Below are 16,861 nucleotides of genomic sequence, written 5' to 3'. Positions count from 1 at the left end.
TGGACTTTGAGAAGTCCTATGATAAAATAAAATGGCCATTTCTATGGCAGATGCTGGAAGCAAAAGGCTTCCCTAGTGTTTAGTGATTGGATCATGAGATGTGTTGGAGGGGGTAAAGTGTTAGTTAAGGTAAATGATGAGATAGGGTATTTTTTCCAACACAAGCGAGCGAAACCTGTTCTTCCAGAAATCCCATGGAAAATGGTTTATTCCATAGGAATTTTGAATGAATTTTTTAAACTATTTATTTGTTTTAAAGAGTCAAATAGGATTTTTTTTCCTCTATGAATTTAACCCTCAAAAATTCGTTCAATTTTTATTTGTTTCAAAGGAGCCCTCGGAGAGTCTTTACAGTAATTGAAACTGAAAGGGAGCAAAACAGAGAGAGATGAGACGTGTAGTACTGTAGCTCGACAGATTGGTCAAATCTCAAATGGAGGCGATATCTGTTAATCTTGCCTATGTAGAGATGATTAATTAGTAGTAATATCAACTAACATCTTTAATGATGGAATGCAAGCGTGAGTGTATGGCACATGATAACATATATATGCAGAGAAGGACACTGATTGCTGACATGAAACCGAAGAAGATTAGAATGAAACCATCGAAAAGCCTCGTTCGTCCTGCCCGTCCACCGTGTTGAGCACTACTGTCAAAAAGTTGCAAAGGGGGAGAACATTGATGTTTCCAAGCAACCAACTCCATGCAAATGTTGAAGTGCGTTTTATTCTTTATTAAAAAGAAAAGCAATCTCATCGTTTCATCTATAACTGAATGTAAGCTGAAAAACTTATTAACAATAAAAAATAAATTATGGATAAAACTTTTATAAATATATTTTTAGTGACTTGAAAATCAATGCTAAAAATTAAACTGTAATAGAAATATATAAAGAAACTCACTATAAATATTAAGTTCTAAAATAAAGAAATAGTTGCGACTGATAAATGGAGTACAGAATAACTATACTTATGCTCAAGTGTAGTGTCCAATCGATTAGATTAACGTCGTGGTGATTACAAATATTTTGATTCCTCGGACAAGGATAGTCAGCAGGTTTTGTGAAAAGATGACCCCATATTCTCGTGTATTCTTTGACACTTACATTTGGTTTTAAAAAGATACTCCCAACATTACTATATATAAACAATCTGCAAAAAGAACACACAAAATTCCTCCGTACACACGATCTACATGAATACGAACAGAAATCCAGAATACATGAAATTCATGAAAAACTGCTAAATTCCCAGGAATTCAGAGGAATTTGGGCGAATCTTAATGCCCAAGTTTTTGAAAAGCTCCCTTGCAACTACTACTACTAGTAGGCCAAGCAAAAGCAAAGCAAACACCGCACCACTCACTTCTCCCCCCAAATCAATGGCACTCGAGGCGCAGCCCTCCCCGTCGCCGTCGCCCCGCCGCTCGCCGGAGGCGGCGGCGGGCGGCGCGGGCGCGGCGGGGGATCCGCCGGTGACGCCGATGCACAGCGCGGCGGGCGACGAGTGGGCGGCCGAGGAGAAGAGGCCCCCCACCCCGCCGCAGTCCTCCTCCGCCTCTCCCCCGCACTCCGCGGCCATCGTCGTCTCCTCCCAGACGCACGCGGCGGCCGCCAAGTACGTGCCCCCGAGCGCCGCGGGCCACGTCGGCGGCGGGGATGGCCGCTCATGGTACTCGTGGAACGGCGGCCGCACCGCCAAACCGTATCGCCCCCCGCCGCCGCCGAGGAAGAAGCCGCAATTCCAGCCACCCCCGCAGCCGCCGCGGGCATGGGATCCATCCCCGCCTCCTCCTCCTCCAGCGCCAGCGGCGCCTGTGCTGGTGCCTCCGCCTGCTCCCGCACCGAGGCCGGCTCCGGCTCCGGCACCGAGAGTGCCGGCTAGGGCGGTCGAGCACGACCACCGGGTGGTGCCCGACATCCTGTTGCGCAAGCGGCGCACGGCTGTTCTGCAGCGCACCGCGCTGGTGGCGCGGGTTGCGGCCGCGCTGCTCTGCCTCGCGGCGCTCGCGGTGCTCGCCGCCGACAGCCGCAAGGGTTTCGCCCTTGACTCCTACAGCAACTACAGCCAGTTGCGGTACGCGAAAATTTTCCAAGAAATATTTTACAATTTTTTCTTCTTAGGGTTCTTGAATTAGTGATTTGCTTAATGCGATTGTGCGGTTTAGGTACTCTGAGGCGGTGAACGTGATTGGGTTCGTGTACTCGGTGCTCCAGTTCTTTGTGCTCGCAGATCTCATGAGGAGGAACAAGCATTTGAATCCGCGGCGCAAAGGAGATTACTTCGACTTCTTCATGGATCAGGTTTGTGTCTGATTCGGAGCCATTTGCTTCCTCTCTTTTTTTTTTCCATAGGTTTCTTTAGGATTGTGCAACTGTGAGTCATGCGATGTGATGTGAACAAAAGGATGCAGAAGAGATGTGAAGGCATCGTCATGAAGCAAAGTATAAGCTTTATAAGCTTGTGAAGATTTCTTTCTTGTGATTACTGTTTTGCTACTTTGTGCTTCATTTGATTCTGCAATTACTGTTGGCATGGGTTATGCCCTCATTGTCTTGATATGAATCCGAATGTATAGATTCAGGTTGCCTTAACTTACACTGGAATTATAAATTATGTTTCCCAGTTCCAAACATGTAATCTGCATGAAGCAGTATGATTTTGAACTAATATTTGTTGGAGGTTGGGCAGAGTAATTCAGGAGGAAAGTAGTTGAATTGAGCTTGTATCATTCAAATCAGTGTGGACTCATCTGATTAGGCGTTGCATGCTGCATGCATACTATCTTCTCCTATATGATGAAAAATAAGTGGGGCTTTGGCATATTCTGCCATTAAAGATTATGCTCTGAAGTCCAAACAGATCTTTAGTAATGAGGGGAAGTTGAGGACTAGAGGTTCTATTAGTTTGGTGCTTCATGTTTTCATGTCTTATATTGAGTGTTATATGGCCAGAATATCTGTATGTAGCACCTTCATATTGATTTTACTATATAGCCTCTAGGTTTGTGCCGCCTCCTAGACAATCTGAATTTACCTTCATTTGCTCTATATTTGAGGTCATATATCTATGCCTGATTTTTTACTTTTGAGTACATTGTCACATCGTATCTAATTCTTCACAAGAGAAATTCATCTGTATGCATATGGTTTGGCCGTTTGGGTGGGCAACTCAGATTAACAGTCTCCAAAATCACATGAATTCCATGATGGAGTTCTTCTCTTTTCCCTCTTGCAGACTAATACATGGCTGAGATAAAATATATTCTTCTTATCACCGTTAAACCATTTTATTTGACAAGCTCCACAGTCCACAGTTTACACTTCTTCTTATTTTAGTTTGTCAGATCTTTCCCGTGTGCTTGTTTCGAACAAATTGCAAACGGAATATTAGTTAGCTTTTTATTTGTTTCTTTTTCTATTGCTGGAGGTATTTACACTTTCCCAACATGTTATGACTTTTTATTAGTTTTTTTTTTCTGAAAGGTAAATTTTTAGTTGTTCGATCTGTGGAAGTAAAGAATGATGCTGAATTATTTTTTGCTACTATTTCTCCAGGTGCTGGCATACCTTCTGATATCTTCGTCGTCATCAGCAACTGCACGAGTAGGCGATTGGATCGACAACTGGGGAAGCGACCCTTTCCCGAAGATGGCGAACAGCTCCATCGCCATTTCATTCATGGCATTCTTGGTTTTTGCTATCAGTGCCCTCATCTCTGCTTACAATCTCTTCCGGCGAGATATTTAGCTGCTCTTAGCAGCAACCAGCATGTTACCTTTTTCCTATCTTAGACTAAGTTTTTCGGTGCAGCCATTCTTGTGTTGCACATGTATATGTAATCATGGGCCAACCATTGGAGTTCAGTCTTCAGAGAAAAAAAAGGAACAACTTCTAGGTTATATCCAATATATATTGGCTTGTTGCACGTTTCTGTGATGAACAACTTCTAGGTTATAAAAAGAACAACTTAATGCTTTTGGGCTGTTGCACGTTTCTGTGATGAACAAAGTTTCAGCTTCTAGTTACTCTGTAACATGTGAATTGCTCTCAGCATGAAGACATGACAGATTATGAGGATGTTGGATCAAATCAGTAAGGATGCGTACAATTATGAAAACTCATACACGCATATCAGCTCTTGTGCTTCTGCGGTAAATATAATCCCCACAGTTACAATCAGAGAAACTGAATTGCGTAGAAACTTACATAACTTCAAAGACAGTATTCCGTATATGAGTTTTAAGATCACCACTGGGACGACATGCCAGATACGAAATATTGATGGAAATAAAAACAGTAAATATCCAGTGAACAACCAAGATTTATCAGGTGATTGAGTTGGGAGTCTATCCCTTCAATCGAATCGATTTATACAACCATCTTTGATCCTATACTACAAATTGATTCCTGCCAATTCTTTTAGAAAAAAAAAATACTACAATCTCTGTAGATCAGAACACAACCTCGTTTACATCTTACAACAGCTGAATCATATGAGAACGGTAGAACAAACAGTTGTTAAATACATGCTACTTCAAGCCTAATTGTAGGCTTGTAGCCAATGAACTTCTCACAATTCCAGGTTGAATTCATGTGTTTATTGTCAAATAGCAGGCTGGTTCAGCCTAATTTTAATAAATTAATGGAATCTGCAATCCCAAACTCCCTTTGTAATTTGTATGGGTGTGCCATCTACTTGCACTGCAGCTGCTTCTGCAATGGCTTTGAGCTCCATGTCAGCTCCTGGATATGAGTAGGGAAGATCACTGTAGGCTTCCTCTTGCTCTCCTCCAGGTAAGGGAAGTCTTCGGTGAAGTGCAAGCCTCGGCTCTCGTGCCTTGCAAGAGCACTTTTCACAACCAGCTTTGCGCAGCAGAAGAGGTTCCTCATTTCACAGGTCTCAACCCCCACCATTGTAGGCTTCCACCCCCTCCTGAACAAGAACTCCTCCCATTCTGACTCCAGATCACTGATCTTCCATTCCGCGTGCTTCAGGCGGTTCGTCGACCGCACTATCCCGACATACTCCCACATTATTGACTGAAGCTCCATCCTGGCCTGCTTTGTCTTCTCAATGATATCAGATAGTATACTGTCCCTAAGGGAGACAGACAGCACAGGACGAGCCCATTTCTTCGCGAAAGAAGGATCGACATCTGCATCGACCATATGATCTATTGAAGGCTGCACTGCTCTCCGAGCAAACACCAGTGCTTCAAGCAGTGAGTTGCTTGCAAGCCGATTAGCACCGTGCAATCCAGTGCATGCAACCTCACCAGCAACATACAGGCCTTTCACATTTGTCTCCCCCTGCAACCCAGCCCGGACACCCCCACACATGTAATGAGCTGCAGGAACAACAGGTATCGGCTGTTGTGTGATGTCGAGACCGTGGCGCAGGCATTCAGCTGCAATGTTTGGAAAATGGGCAAGAACCTTTTCCCTTGGCTTGTGACTGATATCCAGGAGGACATACTTTTCTCCCCTCTTCTTCAGTTGGTCATCTATGCTTCTTGCGACCACATCTCTCGGTGCTAACTCTGCACGGTCATCATACGAAGTCATAAACCTCTCCATGGACTGATTATAAAGAATTCCTCCATCTCCTCTGACTGCTTCTGTTATGAGGAATGCATTCTCTCTTCTTGTAGCTGGTTTTATTGGGAGACCCTCATCTGATAGTGCAGTTGGGTGGAACTGCACAAACCTGTCATTGTTTGGGATGTGTCAATGTCATTTATATTTCCCAGATACGAGATGAAAGTTTCAAAACTTACGAAGGGAAGTTAGAAGGAAAAGTGATTTCTAAGGTAGCTATTGCTATGAATTGAAAGCTGATGGATGAGGAGATCCTCAATTTTGTTTTGAGAACAAAGGTCAACGGTGTGTACTCAGGAAAGAAATACTCACTCCATATTAGATATTACAGCCTGCGCACGATGAGACATTGCAATTCCATCCCCAGTAGCTACCTGAAATGTTTGGATTCAAAGAGTCTAAGAAATATCGTACTAAGCATTACATCAGCAACTTATTGTCCATCAAATAATAAACTACATGGTGCATCGTATTTGGTTGTTCATCTACGATATTTGTCGTTTCAAAGCAAAAAATGAGCATGATATAGAACAGAAGGTAGAGCTAATGCCTTCAAATAATCCATTATACGAAAAAAATATTAAAGATTGTGAGGGTGATGTATCATATACCGGTGGATTGGTCGTTGAGGGGTATATATGACCAACTCCTCCAGATGCAAGCAATGTTACTTTCGAGATGAAACGAATTGCCTGGATATCACATAGGACATATATTTACAAAGCTGGTTCATAAATGGTTTCAAGATGAAAAATATGACAAGAGAAAATGTAAAAATTGCATGACAAATCTGGCAGGAGGAAATGTAAGCAAAATTACAGCTGATGTACCTTCTGAGTTTCAGCGTCCAATGAATCCACACCATAGCAATATATTTCACCATTACTCTGCAACAGAAAACCTCCTGTTAGTCAAGTCATTCCAGTCTACTAATAGGATGTGCAAATTTGGTTATGGTATGTAGCGCATGCATTTTCATTTATGGAATATAAACGTTTCAATTTGTTCATACTCTTATCGTACTCTCAGGAATAGATTAAGTAAAAAATGTTGAAATCATAATGTGATTGAGACATTGTAATTAAAAAATAGGAGTGGAGACAAGGATAATCTAGAAAAGATAAATGTAACACGTGCAGCTTATTAAAGATAATTCCAGATTTGACTCTATCAGTAGTTAGTCAAACGTTAAACGCCACGATTAAGAGGCAGCTACCGACAAGAGTTAGGAAGCCGACAGTGATAGTGCCAGTTATCACGAGTTCCCTGTCGCTTCTAGTTCAGTTTCCATTAGACTATTTTTTTAGGTCCAAACTAATAGAAGCTAGGGTCATTACTTCAAGCAAGTTATATATTGAATTTTGTTGTTATGCAGGATCAACAAAAGTATTGTCCACAAAAAAAAGGACTATAACGCAGGACACTCAAGAATGAAGCAAGAGGTAACATGTCAATTAACCAACCTGACAGGTGAGTAAATCAATGGCAAAGTGGTGGCCAAACAAAGATATGTTATCATCATTATCAACTGCTTGAAGCAGTGCTCTCTCGATCTCTCTTCCAGTCATATCAGCAGAATGAACTATTCTGTTGTGAGAATGTCCACCTTCCCTTGCAAGGTGCAGCCTTCCGTCCTCGCCATGGTCAAATGAAGCTCCCATGGCAATGAGCTCCTTCACACGCTCCGGTCCTTCTGTGCATACTACCTGAAATATAAAATGGAATGTACTAATCCAGTATTGTGATTTTTATAACAGGAAAGGACAACGGAAATACGCATTGATCATATTGCTCTAGATGACAAATCAACCATTGCCTTCATGATGGATGCTGAACTTACCCTGACAGTCTCTTCATCACACAGATAAGCCCCCGCGACAATGGTGTCTTGCATGTGGCTCTCTACAGAATCTGAGGGGCATAGAACCGCGCTGACACCGCCTTGTGCGTAGTTCGTGTTGCTCTCATGAGGCTCTGCTTTGGTAATGATGGCGACAGAGCCGTACTTAGACACTTCCAGAGCATACCTTAGGCCAGCAACACCGCTGCCAATGACCACAAAATCGAAATATTTTGTTGTTTCATCTTGCAAGCACGAGGCTGCAGAGGCTCTGATGGACCCGACCTTGTGCCTCATTCGAAGTTGGGAAGCACTAACAGACTTCGCGCCGATGAAATGAGGAATACTACAGAATCAGTAAGCGCAATCAGTACAGTGTCATCAGCTTTAAACAATACAACAGTTTCAGAATCTTCCATCAAAGCTTGCAATTTGCCATAGGTGACACTGTTAAAATTGACAGTAAAAACAAACTGACGAATTTTCACATGACTTCTCAGTCTCCTAGCTGAATCATGTTCTTCCCATTTTTGAAGCATCAGCGTCCATTCCCCCCACCCACCCCAAGAGAACTTCTTTAGGCAAAATTCAGGGTCAAAGAAGGATGAGGACTTTAAAACATCAGCTTTTCAAAAGGTAAATTCTTGTAAGCAGCAAAACCGAAGTGTTGTGCTTCCTACCAAAAATAAAGCTGATGAACATTTGGAAACAAGCACACACAAAGACAATCTGAGAGCTGCAAGAATCAAGATCACCTGGAGATATGAACCTGGGCGCATCTGTTGACGGGAGAGAAGAAGGCCATCCCCGATGCTTGCATGTGCCCTTTCTCGACATGCACCGTCGCCTTGCATTGGAGGCTCCCAAAGCCGTTCATCAGAGCCGCCATCCCCGGCTCTGCACAAGACGAGACGAAAGCAACAGACACAGATCAAGATGAGCGAAAACAAACGGGGGATTTCTCAGCGAGCACGCATGCAGATGCAGCATCTAAACCAGACGAAAAAGGAGGAGAAGATCCCGATGAATCACATCACAATATCACATCACCAAATCCCAACAAACATGGAGATCATACAAAGATCGCTGCTGTTTCGAGATCATGCCAAACACATGTGAAAATTCCAACAACAACAACAAAAAAAGGGAAAGAAAAACATTGACTTGGAGTTACTCCTACCTACCTAAAGATTTCGCTGAATCGCAGGAGGAAGAAGAGGGAGATCTTGGTGCCTCACCTGCACCAAGAACCGCTCTCTGGCTCAACGGGAAGAAGAAGCAGGCGCGCGCGCAGCAGGAGGAGGAAGACAGGTGGCGGGCGGAGATCAAACACAGCCTTTGGGTGTCCGAGACAACGTCAGGGCTGGGCTTGCGGAGGAGGAGAATCCGAGAAGGCGATTGGTTGGGCGAGAGAAGAGAAGAAGAGGAAGGGTGGGTAAAAAAAAGAAGCCAAAAAGTGCTCTTCGCCTTGGAAAGAAAAGGAAAGGCGAGGAAAATTCCTCGCACCCCGAGGCGCCACATCGCCGCCGCCGGTAGACTATAGATCCGGCATATTTAAAAATAATAATTTATAAATAAAATTTATATATGCATTCTTAGTCTAAAATCAAAGGCTAGAAAATAAACTTTAATGAGAAAATATTAAATATAATTTTAAATTTAAGATTGAAAATTTAATTTTTGGCTGATAAACATAAATATAAACGAAAAAAATGAGGCCGTATACTTACTACACTATGGACTATAATATGTTTTAGCCTTTGGTTTATCTTAAAATATTTATGTAATTATTATTTATTTTTATTATGACTTGATTTATCATTAAACATTTTTAAAGTACAGTGTGACTTAAACCTTTTTACATGTAAAAAATATATGAATACTCAAAAAAAAATCAACAGTGTTAATACAGAGGTTACACAGTTATTTCCACCATGGTGTCTGCATTTCCGTCTGCAGTTGGAATTCGTGGTCATCCTCTACCTAGTTCCTACTGCGGCGGCGGCTTCTTTTTTTCTTCGTAAAAGAAAATACAAAGAGGAAAAAAAAAGAAGTGGTCTTTGACTGCTGCGGCGGCCGTCGTGATGTAATGGAGCGGAAAAGCGGAAGATTCCAGGATCAGATTTGGACGCTTCCCACTCGCACCACGAAAAGGGAAGATCAGATCAGGTGACGCCGGCCGGCGCATTTCTCCCGGCGGCTCATCGGCGGGTCCCAGAGAATCATGGGTAGGTCCCACCCACCTCCTCGCGCGCCAGTGGAATGGAAATTGGAATGGAAATGCACCACCCACCGTATCTTGACCAGCAGGCAGCAGCACGATTGGATTTATTGAATTCTGAGCTTGTGTTTATGTTCTATCAGGAGGAGACTAACATCGGATATAATAGGAGGCTATAAGCCAGCTGTAAATATATTTTAAAAAGATAAATGAGAAAAAAGAGAAGCAGCGGGCTACATATTTGTAACCAGCTGTAGCACGAATTCCAAGACGAAGTGTGTGGATGACAGGGGGACCAGGTATTAATAGTGTAGTATGTAATTATTATATGAATGAGTTATTAGATTAGCTATAGATGAATTAGAGCTAGTAGTTGGCTATACTATTAATATAGCCAATTGTTGACTTCAAATCATATATAGTCAATTTAATAGCCAATCCATACAATAGTTACCTATAAAAATATATTACACAATCAATATCTGGTCCCACCTATCATACACACATGCGTCTTAAGTCCGTGATACAGCTGGCTACAAATCTGTAGCCCGCCACTTTTATCTCTCCTCTTTTATCTTCTTAAAATATGTTTACAGCTGACTTATAGTCTGCTATTTTACCTGCTCGCTCTAAGGTGATGTTTGAATCTCCTAAAGATGAAGATGAAAATTAAGTGTTTCATGGAAAATGTGGTGGTAATAACGTGTGATTAATTGAGTTTTAATTATTACAAACTTGAAAAATGTATTAATCTGATATTTTAGAACAACTTTCATACAGAAAGTTTTTGCACGAAATAACCGTTTAGCAGTTTGAAAAGCGTGTCATTTTAATCCAAAAGTTTATCCTCTAATTTTAGAGGAAACAAACAGGGCCTGAAACTTGATTTATTAGGATATGTCGTATCCACCTCAAATCCATTATATTTTGGAATGGAGGGAGTATCTTATAACCAAAACACATATGATCATGGATCCGTTTAGTTCGTCCGAATATAAATATTTGTCATTTAAAACAAGATCGACTCAAACTTTTAAAAGTGGATGTGAATTTGATAGGTAAAAATAATACTCCGCATTAATAGATTTTATGAATATTTTAGTTTAAAAAGTAACGATCCCATGAAGAAATAATGATCAAACATGCATATTAAAAACACTCAAATGGCAAATAAAAAAAACTCAGGGGATAGGATTCTGTATGATTGATTTGATTGGGTTGGTTCCAAATTATATTCTGTGATTGCAACAGTACATCAAGCTAGATACTAGCCATATCATGTCGTTAGGATTCTAGTATTAGCCTTTTCGTTATCGTTGACCAAATAAAGTGTGAAGAGGAAAAATAGAAAAATGCTAAAGAACAACACACTTACCTACCACTACCGGGCACCACAGACTACTCTGATACTCCTGGGATTGTAAGTTAGGAGTATAACACTGTAAAGCAATGACTGTAAACATATAGATCGTGGTTTTATTCTGTGTCCTTGGGTAGATAGCCTAAGTGGCTTTATTGCTTTTAATTAAGCTATGATAATTCGCAGTATTTCGTCTCTAATCTCTGTAATTAAGCTATGAGTAATTAGCCATAGTTTCTTTAAAGAAAAACGCCAATTTTTTTATTATATCCAAATAAATGAGTATGACACTGTACTTATCGCTATCACGTACTGTTCGCTTTCTCACGAGGCGCCGTTTCGTGCAGTATCAAATGAACGACGTAATGGGCCCATTTATTTCCATCTCGGCCCAATAAGACCGAGTCAGCATGGGCTTCCATCTCCGTTACGATGGGCCGAAACACCAGCCCATACGCGTGTACGGACCACAATTGCGGCCTTATACGAACCAGGCACTCATGGGCCCAAGGCCCACTAAGCAATGGGCCTCCCATACTGCTAGCTGCAGCGTCTATAAATCAGGCGGTGCGGGTTGCGGTCGGGTCGGTCGCGATCATTCTGGACTCCGGTTTCGTCGTCCGTTTTGCCTCCGTCTCCGTCTCCGTCTCCGCCGCTCGCCGAGGTAACCCAAGCCACCCGCCTCCTCTCCCTCCCGCGTAGCTAGGATTTGCTCTCCTGCTCGCTATCTATCTCGTTTACTCTTCGGTGATGTGGGGTGGAGTGCTTGGATGCTGCTGCGCTAGTGAGCTGAGTGTTTCGCTTTGATCGATCGATTGTCCTGGGGAATTTTGTTTTTTAAGGGGTTTAGGTTTTTAGGTTAGGTATGCTTGTAGATGCGGATGAGTCGCGAGGTAGTATTTGTGATTTTGCTGTTCGTTTGTGCTTAGGCTGCTAGAATTTTGTAGTGATTTTACTCACGGTGCATGAAATCGCTGGGGTTGATTAGGGAATTTCAGAGCAGAGGGTTTTTGGGGGTTTTGGGTACGGTCAGAGCTATTTTAAGTGCAACCGCTTGATGGAATTTTAGTGAATTCTTTAAGAAAAAAAAAAGAGAAGAAGTTGATAATCGAAGCTAAGCAGATAGGCTGTTGTTAGATGCTTAGATTGTGAGGTTTCTTAAAAGGTGACTTCGGTTGTGATTTTGAGGGGGTTTGTATAGATGCTTAATTGCCGCTTCTATTATCATTTGGCTGGGCATATGCTGTGCATTTGAAATTTTGAGCCAACAACTTAGATTGTGACTTTAGGAGGCCTGTATAGATGCTAAATTGTTGCATTGAACCAACAACACCTTGTGATTTGATTGAAAAATATTGCAAATCTATAGGATGATGTTTGTTCTGCATATTAGTGCTCAATGTTGAGATATCTCAAATTGCATGTGCTGATTTGCATCTCTATTGTGTGCTCAATGTTGAGTATCATTTACTTCTATGTGTTTCCTTCATGCTGTAACTTTTGAGAGTGGAGACTTTGTCTCTTTGTGGCGCAAAAATATGACAGCATCAATATAATTCAATTGTTACTATTTTTGAACTACGTGCAAAAGGCGGGAAAAATAAGCGTTGAATCATGGGCAAGAGGAAGTCCAAAGCAAAACCACCTCCCAAGAAGAGAATGGACAAGCTTGATACTGTCTTTTGCTGTCCATTTTGCAACCACGGAAGTAGTGTTGAGTGTCGCATGTAAGTATGTTTTGTGACCATTCACATACCTGGCTTTTTGTTTCTCTTGAATTTCTCTGTCCGTGCTAGTTTTTGGCAGTGCAGTGACACCTTCTTCTGTGTTTCGCAGTGATCTAAAGAACTTAATCGGCGAGGCCTCATGCAGAATTTGTTTGGAAACTTTTAGCACATCTGTTAATGGTAATATGCTCTGGAACCATGTGGCCATTCGTTTTGGATCAGTGGTTTAGTATTTGAAGTGACCCCTTTTCCTGTTGTGAACTTTGCAATCGAGCATAATTGTGCTTTGTGTTCTCTCTTTAGGTTATTTGGTTAGTTACTGTTGGCGTCATGCTTACATTTCTTTATAATAAATTGGAATAAGATTTAATCATCTGTAGATAACTTATGCCTCTGCAAAACCAAAATGAAAAGGTTGGGGAATCAGGTCTTAACTTTCAGCATCTGTGCTTCCAAGTTCCAACACCTTTTGATTATCTTAGCCATTTATAGTTGATAACTGTTTTTCATGCTTTGTACTAGTATTGCACTGCTGCATTGGGGCAGGAGTATAAATTTGCCTACGTGTCGTTAGTGCTTTCTTTGTTCAGTTAGCTGGGCCTGCAGGCTAGATTTTGTGGGCCCTCCAAACCTGTCATTTGAGTTCATGTCTCCCTTCCTAGTTAATGATAGGCAACATCCTCGCTAGTCCTTTTGGAAAAGAAATAACCATAATATAAGAACTCCACAAGACTATGTAGGCAGTATGTATAACGCAATTCCCTCTTAGTTGCTTACTAAAATTGCAGAAATTTCCTTCTGTTTGTCCAAGATTAGGTTTGTTTAGGAAGACAATACGCCTGATGCAATTGCCTCTGTAAATGCTTACCATTTGATATCTGAACAAAATAATGCTGACTTGACCATTTTTTTTCCTCCTTTCTGCAGCTCTGACTGAACCCATCGACATGTAAGTTTGCTCTTGAGTCTTGAGAACCATCTATTTAGGCTCGTGCAGATGAACTGTTGGTGGACACACCCCGAAACTCATCGAACTTCTTCATCGCAGATACAGCGAATGGATCGACGAATGCGAGCGCGTGAACAACCCTGAGGAGGACAACGCCAACCACTATGAAGATGACAATGCCAGCCGCTACCGCTACGACGAAGAAGAATAGTGGTCCGTTGGCGCTTGTTCCATAAAACGAGTTGCCTGAATGCTGTGCAAAACAGTGTTGATGTAGAGTGATGTGGTACTGTTACCCGTGTCAGTGAACCTTACCTTACAATGGGGCATACCTGGTAGTCTAAAATAGCATCTGAGAGTAGTGACACAGTTTTAGCTTTGTGAGTTGGATAGTGGTGCATCAGCTATTCAACTTGTCCTGTACATTTAACATGCCGTGGTCGTGCCTGAACAAGAACTCTAGTATCTTTAGTATTTTGTTCCGTCGTTTATAAGTCATGGCATGTACAAATACAACAATGCTATTGTAGTGTGGATTTGCGTGATGCAACTAGGCTGTAATCGATGGCACTGTACTGTACATGTGAGAGTAAAGCTTTGGAAGTTGGATAGTGGTGCAGTATAACAGAGTAGGATCATGATGCATCAGCTATTCAACTGTACTGTCCAATTAACATGTCGTCGTGCCTGAACAAACTCTAGTATCTTCGGTATTTTGTTCCGTCGTGTGTGGCATGTGCAATGTTGGTATTTGTGGTGTGGATTTGTATGATACAACTAGGATGGAATCGATGGCACTGTGCAGAAACCATAGTGTCCACTGAAAAAGACGCGTTCACGTATGGACGGTCGGCCTGGGCATCAAGCTAGCCGAGCCAAGCGGCAACGCGCCAACTGGTAGTGCGTAATTTCGTGTGGATTCGATGGATTGGCAAATGGCAATTGAGTGCAGCTTCGACCTGTTGGTAAGTTGATTGATGGTCACAATCACAGATGGGTGTCTAGTGCAGGGAACCCTGGCAAACTTCATATACAGTACATCACGCGTTGGAAGATCAGATCACTTTTCCCAGTGTCCGATGTCCTCCGCCTCTGTCAATTCGCCATCAACGCTGCGTCCCCTCTGTTTTGTATTTTTCTCCTCACATTGCTTCAGAGTTTTAGAGTAATGAATTTTCAAGACCACCACGTCATCGGATTAGATCGATCGTTTTGAACTTCCAAAACCAAAAACGAGATCTTCATATCATCAGTATCATCGTATTTTCGCTTATGCTTATGCTTATACTTATCAGTCATAATTTATAAATTCAGAGTTGATTTGGGAGTTTTTCATTGAAGACTTTTACGGTACATTCTACTATAAGTATATATCGTCAGTATATATGAGGGTAGATTTGGTATTTGTTAAAATTCTGAAAAGGGTTGTTTGGAAATTTAAAAAAGAGATTGTTTTTGTTTTTTTAATCACGAATAGGGATTATATTGCCCGTGTTTTTTCTGTTGTGGATATCGTCACGAATAGGGTAGCGCTTCTTTTTTTTGTTTCGTCTGGCATCCCTGGCGACGGAGCCTCCCGGCGCACCTCGCTCCCGATTCCTCCGGCGCCGGGAGAAGCCGATCCTCCACGCACCCGTCGTCTCCCGCGTCCCCGGCGCCTTGTCTCTCGAATCAATTTCCGATGGCGGCGACACCAATTTTGGCTCTCGGTGGGGTGGCGATTGTGGCTGTCGGCGGTAGGGGCGCTGCCGATAGAAGCCAGTGGCGGTGATCGCCCATGCGAGCCGAGCGGATTTAGTTTCTGACTCGATGCGGGCAAACGGATCTGACTTAGTGAGATAGCATGTATTTACAAAAATAACCCCCACACAAAAAGATAAAAAGACAAATATATATTTTGATCGCTAAGAACATGTATAAAAAAGTTCTATTCACAAATTACTTTTCATTTGTAAATATGTCGCCAAATGTTGGGGGCCTTATTCCCTCCATTTCAGGTTACAGGATGCTCCACCTATGTCGGTGATATGGGACCGGGAGTATTGCGCCCGGAGGCTTGAGGCAGATGGAATCGCCCACGTGGCCTGGCACCTTCGGGGACGTCGGGCCCGAGGGTGAGGTGTCCGCCCTCCTCCTGATTTCCCCGAGGGGGGGTCGGGTTGGTCCTGCCCCGGCCCCGAGGGCCGAGGTGCCCCGACCCCCTGTGGGGTTTGCACTATGTACATAGGTTGGGTGAGCACAGCAGGGCTCACCTAACCGCATTTATTGCGCCTCGGCTAAGCGTGTCACGCCGCACGAAGTGCAGTGCAGTGCACTCGATTATCCGGTCTGTGACCAGTCACAGACCGGTCAAATCGCGGGTTAGGTGGCGACAGGCGGTCTGACGCACGCTTTGCCCCATCCCGTCAAGATGTGAGCTTCTAGGCACTCGTCCCCAGCTGGAGCTAGCGTGTTACATCCCAGAGATGGCACGTTAGCCCCGATCGATATATACCAGGCTTCATCCTAACCATTACAGGCAAGATGTTGTGTGAAGAAGGGCAAACATGCACGTTGCTAAGCTGACGCGTGGTGGACAAGAATGACCGATTTGTGACCGGTCTGACACTGCTCATGTCGTCGGCACACAGCCACGTTCCCACGACGTGCCTGCCCCCGGCAGAAGTAGAGGTAGGTATGTGCCGTCCCATCAGAAGGACGTTCGGAGGGCAACCGTGCAAATCTCCGTCCATTTATGTAAAGAAGAAAAGTCCAGTTTGGAAAGAGAAGGGTGCATGTGGTATCCCCTTGAAGTATAAAAGGAGGACCTTGCCCATAGAAAGGGGATCTTTTGATTCTTTTCCAGATTGAGTGCCTAGAAGGAGGGAGAGGTCGGCTCACACTTTGTAGCTCCTTCATACACAGATCCACAAAAACACAGGAGTAGGGTATTACGCTTCTCAGCGGCCCGAACCTGTATACATCGCTTGTGTTTCATGTTCTCTTGAGAGGGAGCGATCTTGCCGTCATCTACAGAGAGAGCTTGAGATCTCACCCTGAGCCCCCGGCCGAACCGGCAAAGGGGGGCCTGCGCGGTCTCCCGGTGAGGGGCCACGAGCTCCGTCATCTGGCGCGCCAGGTAGGGGGCTCAGCGTGTGTTTTCTGAGCTCTCATACTCTTCCG

The 16,861-nt window shown here is 43.2% G+C and overlaps 3 protein-coding genes across 4 annotated transcripts; 2 read left to right on the top strand and 1 right to left on the bottom strand.

Moving 5' to 3' along the window:
* Positions 1 to 1,353: 1,353 nt before the first annotated feature.
* On the top strand, positions 1,354 to 3,981 carry LOC4328221 (CASP-like protein 4A2). The gene is made up of 3 exons (XM_015767828.3): positions 1,354 to 2,078; positions 2,170 to 2,305; positions 3,560 to 3,981. The coding sequence occupies exons 1-3, from the start codon at positions 1,384 to 1,386 to the stop codon at positions 3,749 to 3,751; spliced, it is 1,023 nt and encodes a 340-aa protein (XP_015623314.1). The 5' UTR covers positions 1,354 to 1,383; the 3' UTR covers positions 3,752 to 3,981.
* A 328-nt stretch (positions 3,982 to 4,309) lies between these two features.
* LOC4328220 (L-aspartate oxidase, chloroplastic-like) lies at positions 4,310 to 8,846 on the bottom strand. 2 transcript variants are annotated; one of them, NM_001409274.1, is made up of 8 exons: positions 8,627 to 8,846; positions 8,198 to 8,339; positions 7,443 to 7,788; positions 7,066 to 7,308; positions 6,433 to 6,489; positions 6,214 to 6,294; positions 5,915 to 5,976; positions 4,310 to 5,711 (listed from the first exon to the last, which is right to left on the bottom strand). In NM_001409274.1, the coding sequence occupies exons 2-8, from the start codon at positions 8,329 to 8,331 to the stop codon at positions 4,697 to 4,699; spliced, it is 1,938 nt and encodes a 645-aa protein (NP_001396203.1). In that variant the 5' UTR covers positions 8,332 to 8,339; positions 8,627 to 8,846; the 3' UTR covers positions 4,310 to 4,696. The 2 variants fall into 2 exon arrangements, with proteins under 2 accessions (NP_001396203.1, NP_001396204.1); NM_001409275.1 differs by having other exon boundaries at positions 8,681 to 8,846.
* A 2,764-nt stretch (positions 8,847 to 11,610) lies between these two features.
* LOC4328219 (transcription elongation factor 1 homolog) lies at positions 11,611 to 14,318 on the top strand. Its single transcript, XM_015767409.3, has 5 exons — positions 11,611 to 11,687; positions 12,615 to 12,750; positions 12,860 to 12,930; positions 13,678 to 13,699; positions 13,799 to 14,318. The coding sequence occupies exons 2-5, from the start codon at positions 12,638 to 12,640 to the stop codon at positions 13,908 to 13,910; spliced, it is 318 nt and encodes a 105-aa protein (XP_015622895.1). The 5' UTR covers positions 11,611 to 11,687; positions 12,615 to 12,637; the 3' UTR covers positions 13,911 to 14,318.
* The last annotated feature ends 2,543 nt before the right edge of the window (positions 14,319 to 16,861 follow it).

The sequence above is a fragment of the Oryza sativa genome, chromosome 2 (genome assembly GCF_034140825.1).
Source record: "Oryza sativa Japonica Group chromosome 2, ASM3414082v1".
NCBI classification, from domain to species: Eukaryota; Viridiplantae; Streptophyta; class Magnoliopsida; order Poales; family Poaceae; genus Oryza; species Oryza sativa.
The sequence above is the reverse complement of the archived record's forward strand: the minus strand, read 5'-3'. Positions and strand labels throughout refer to the sequence as shown.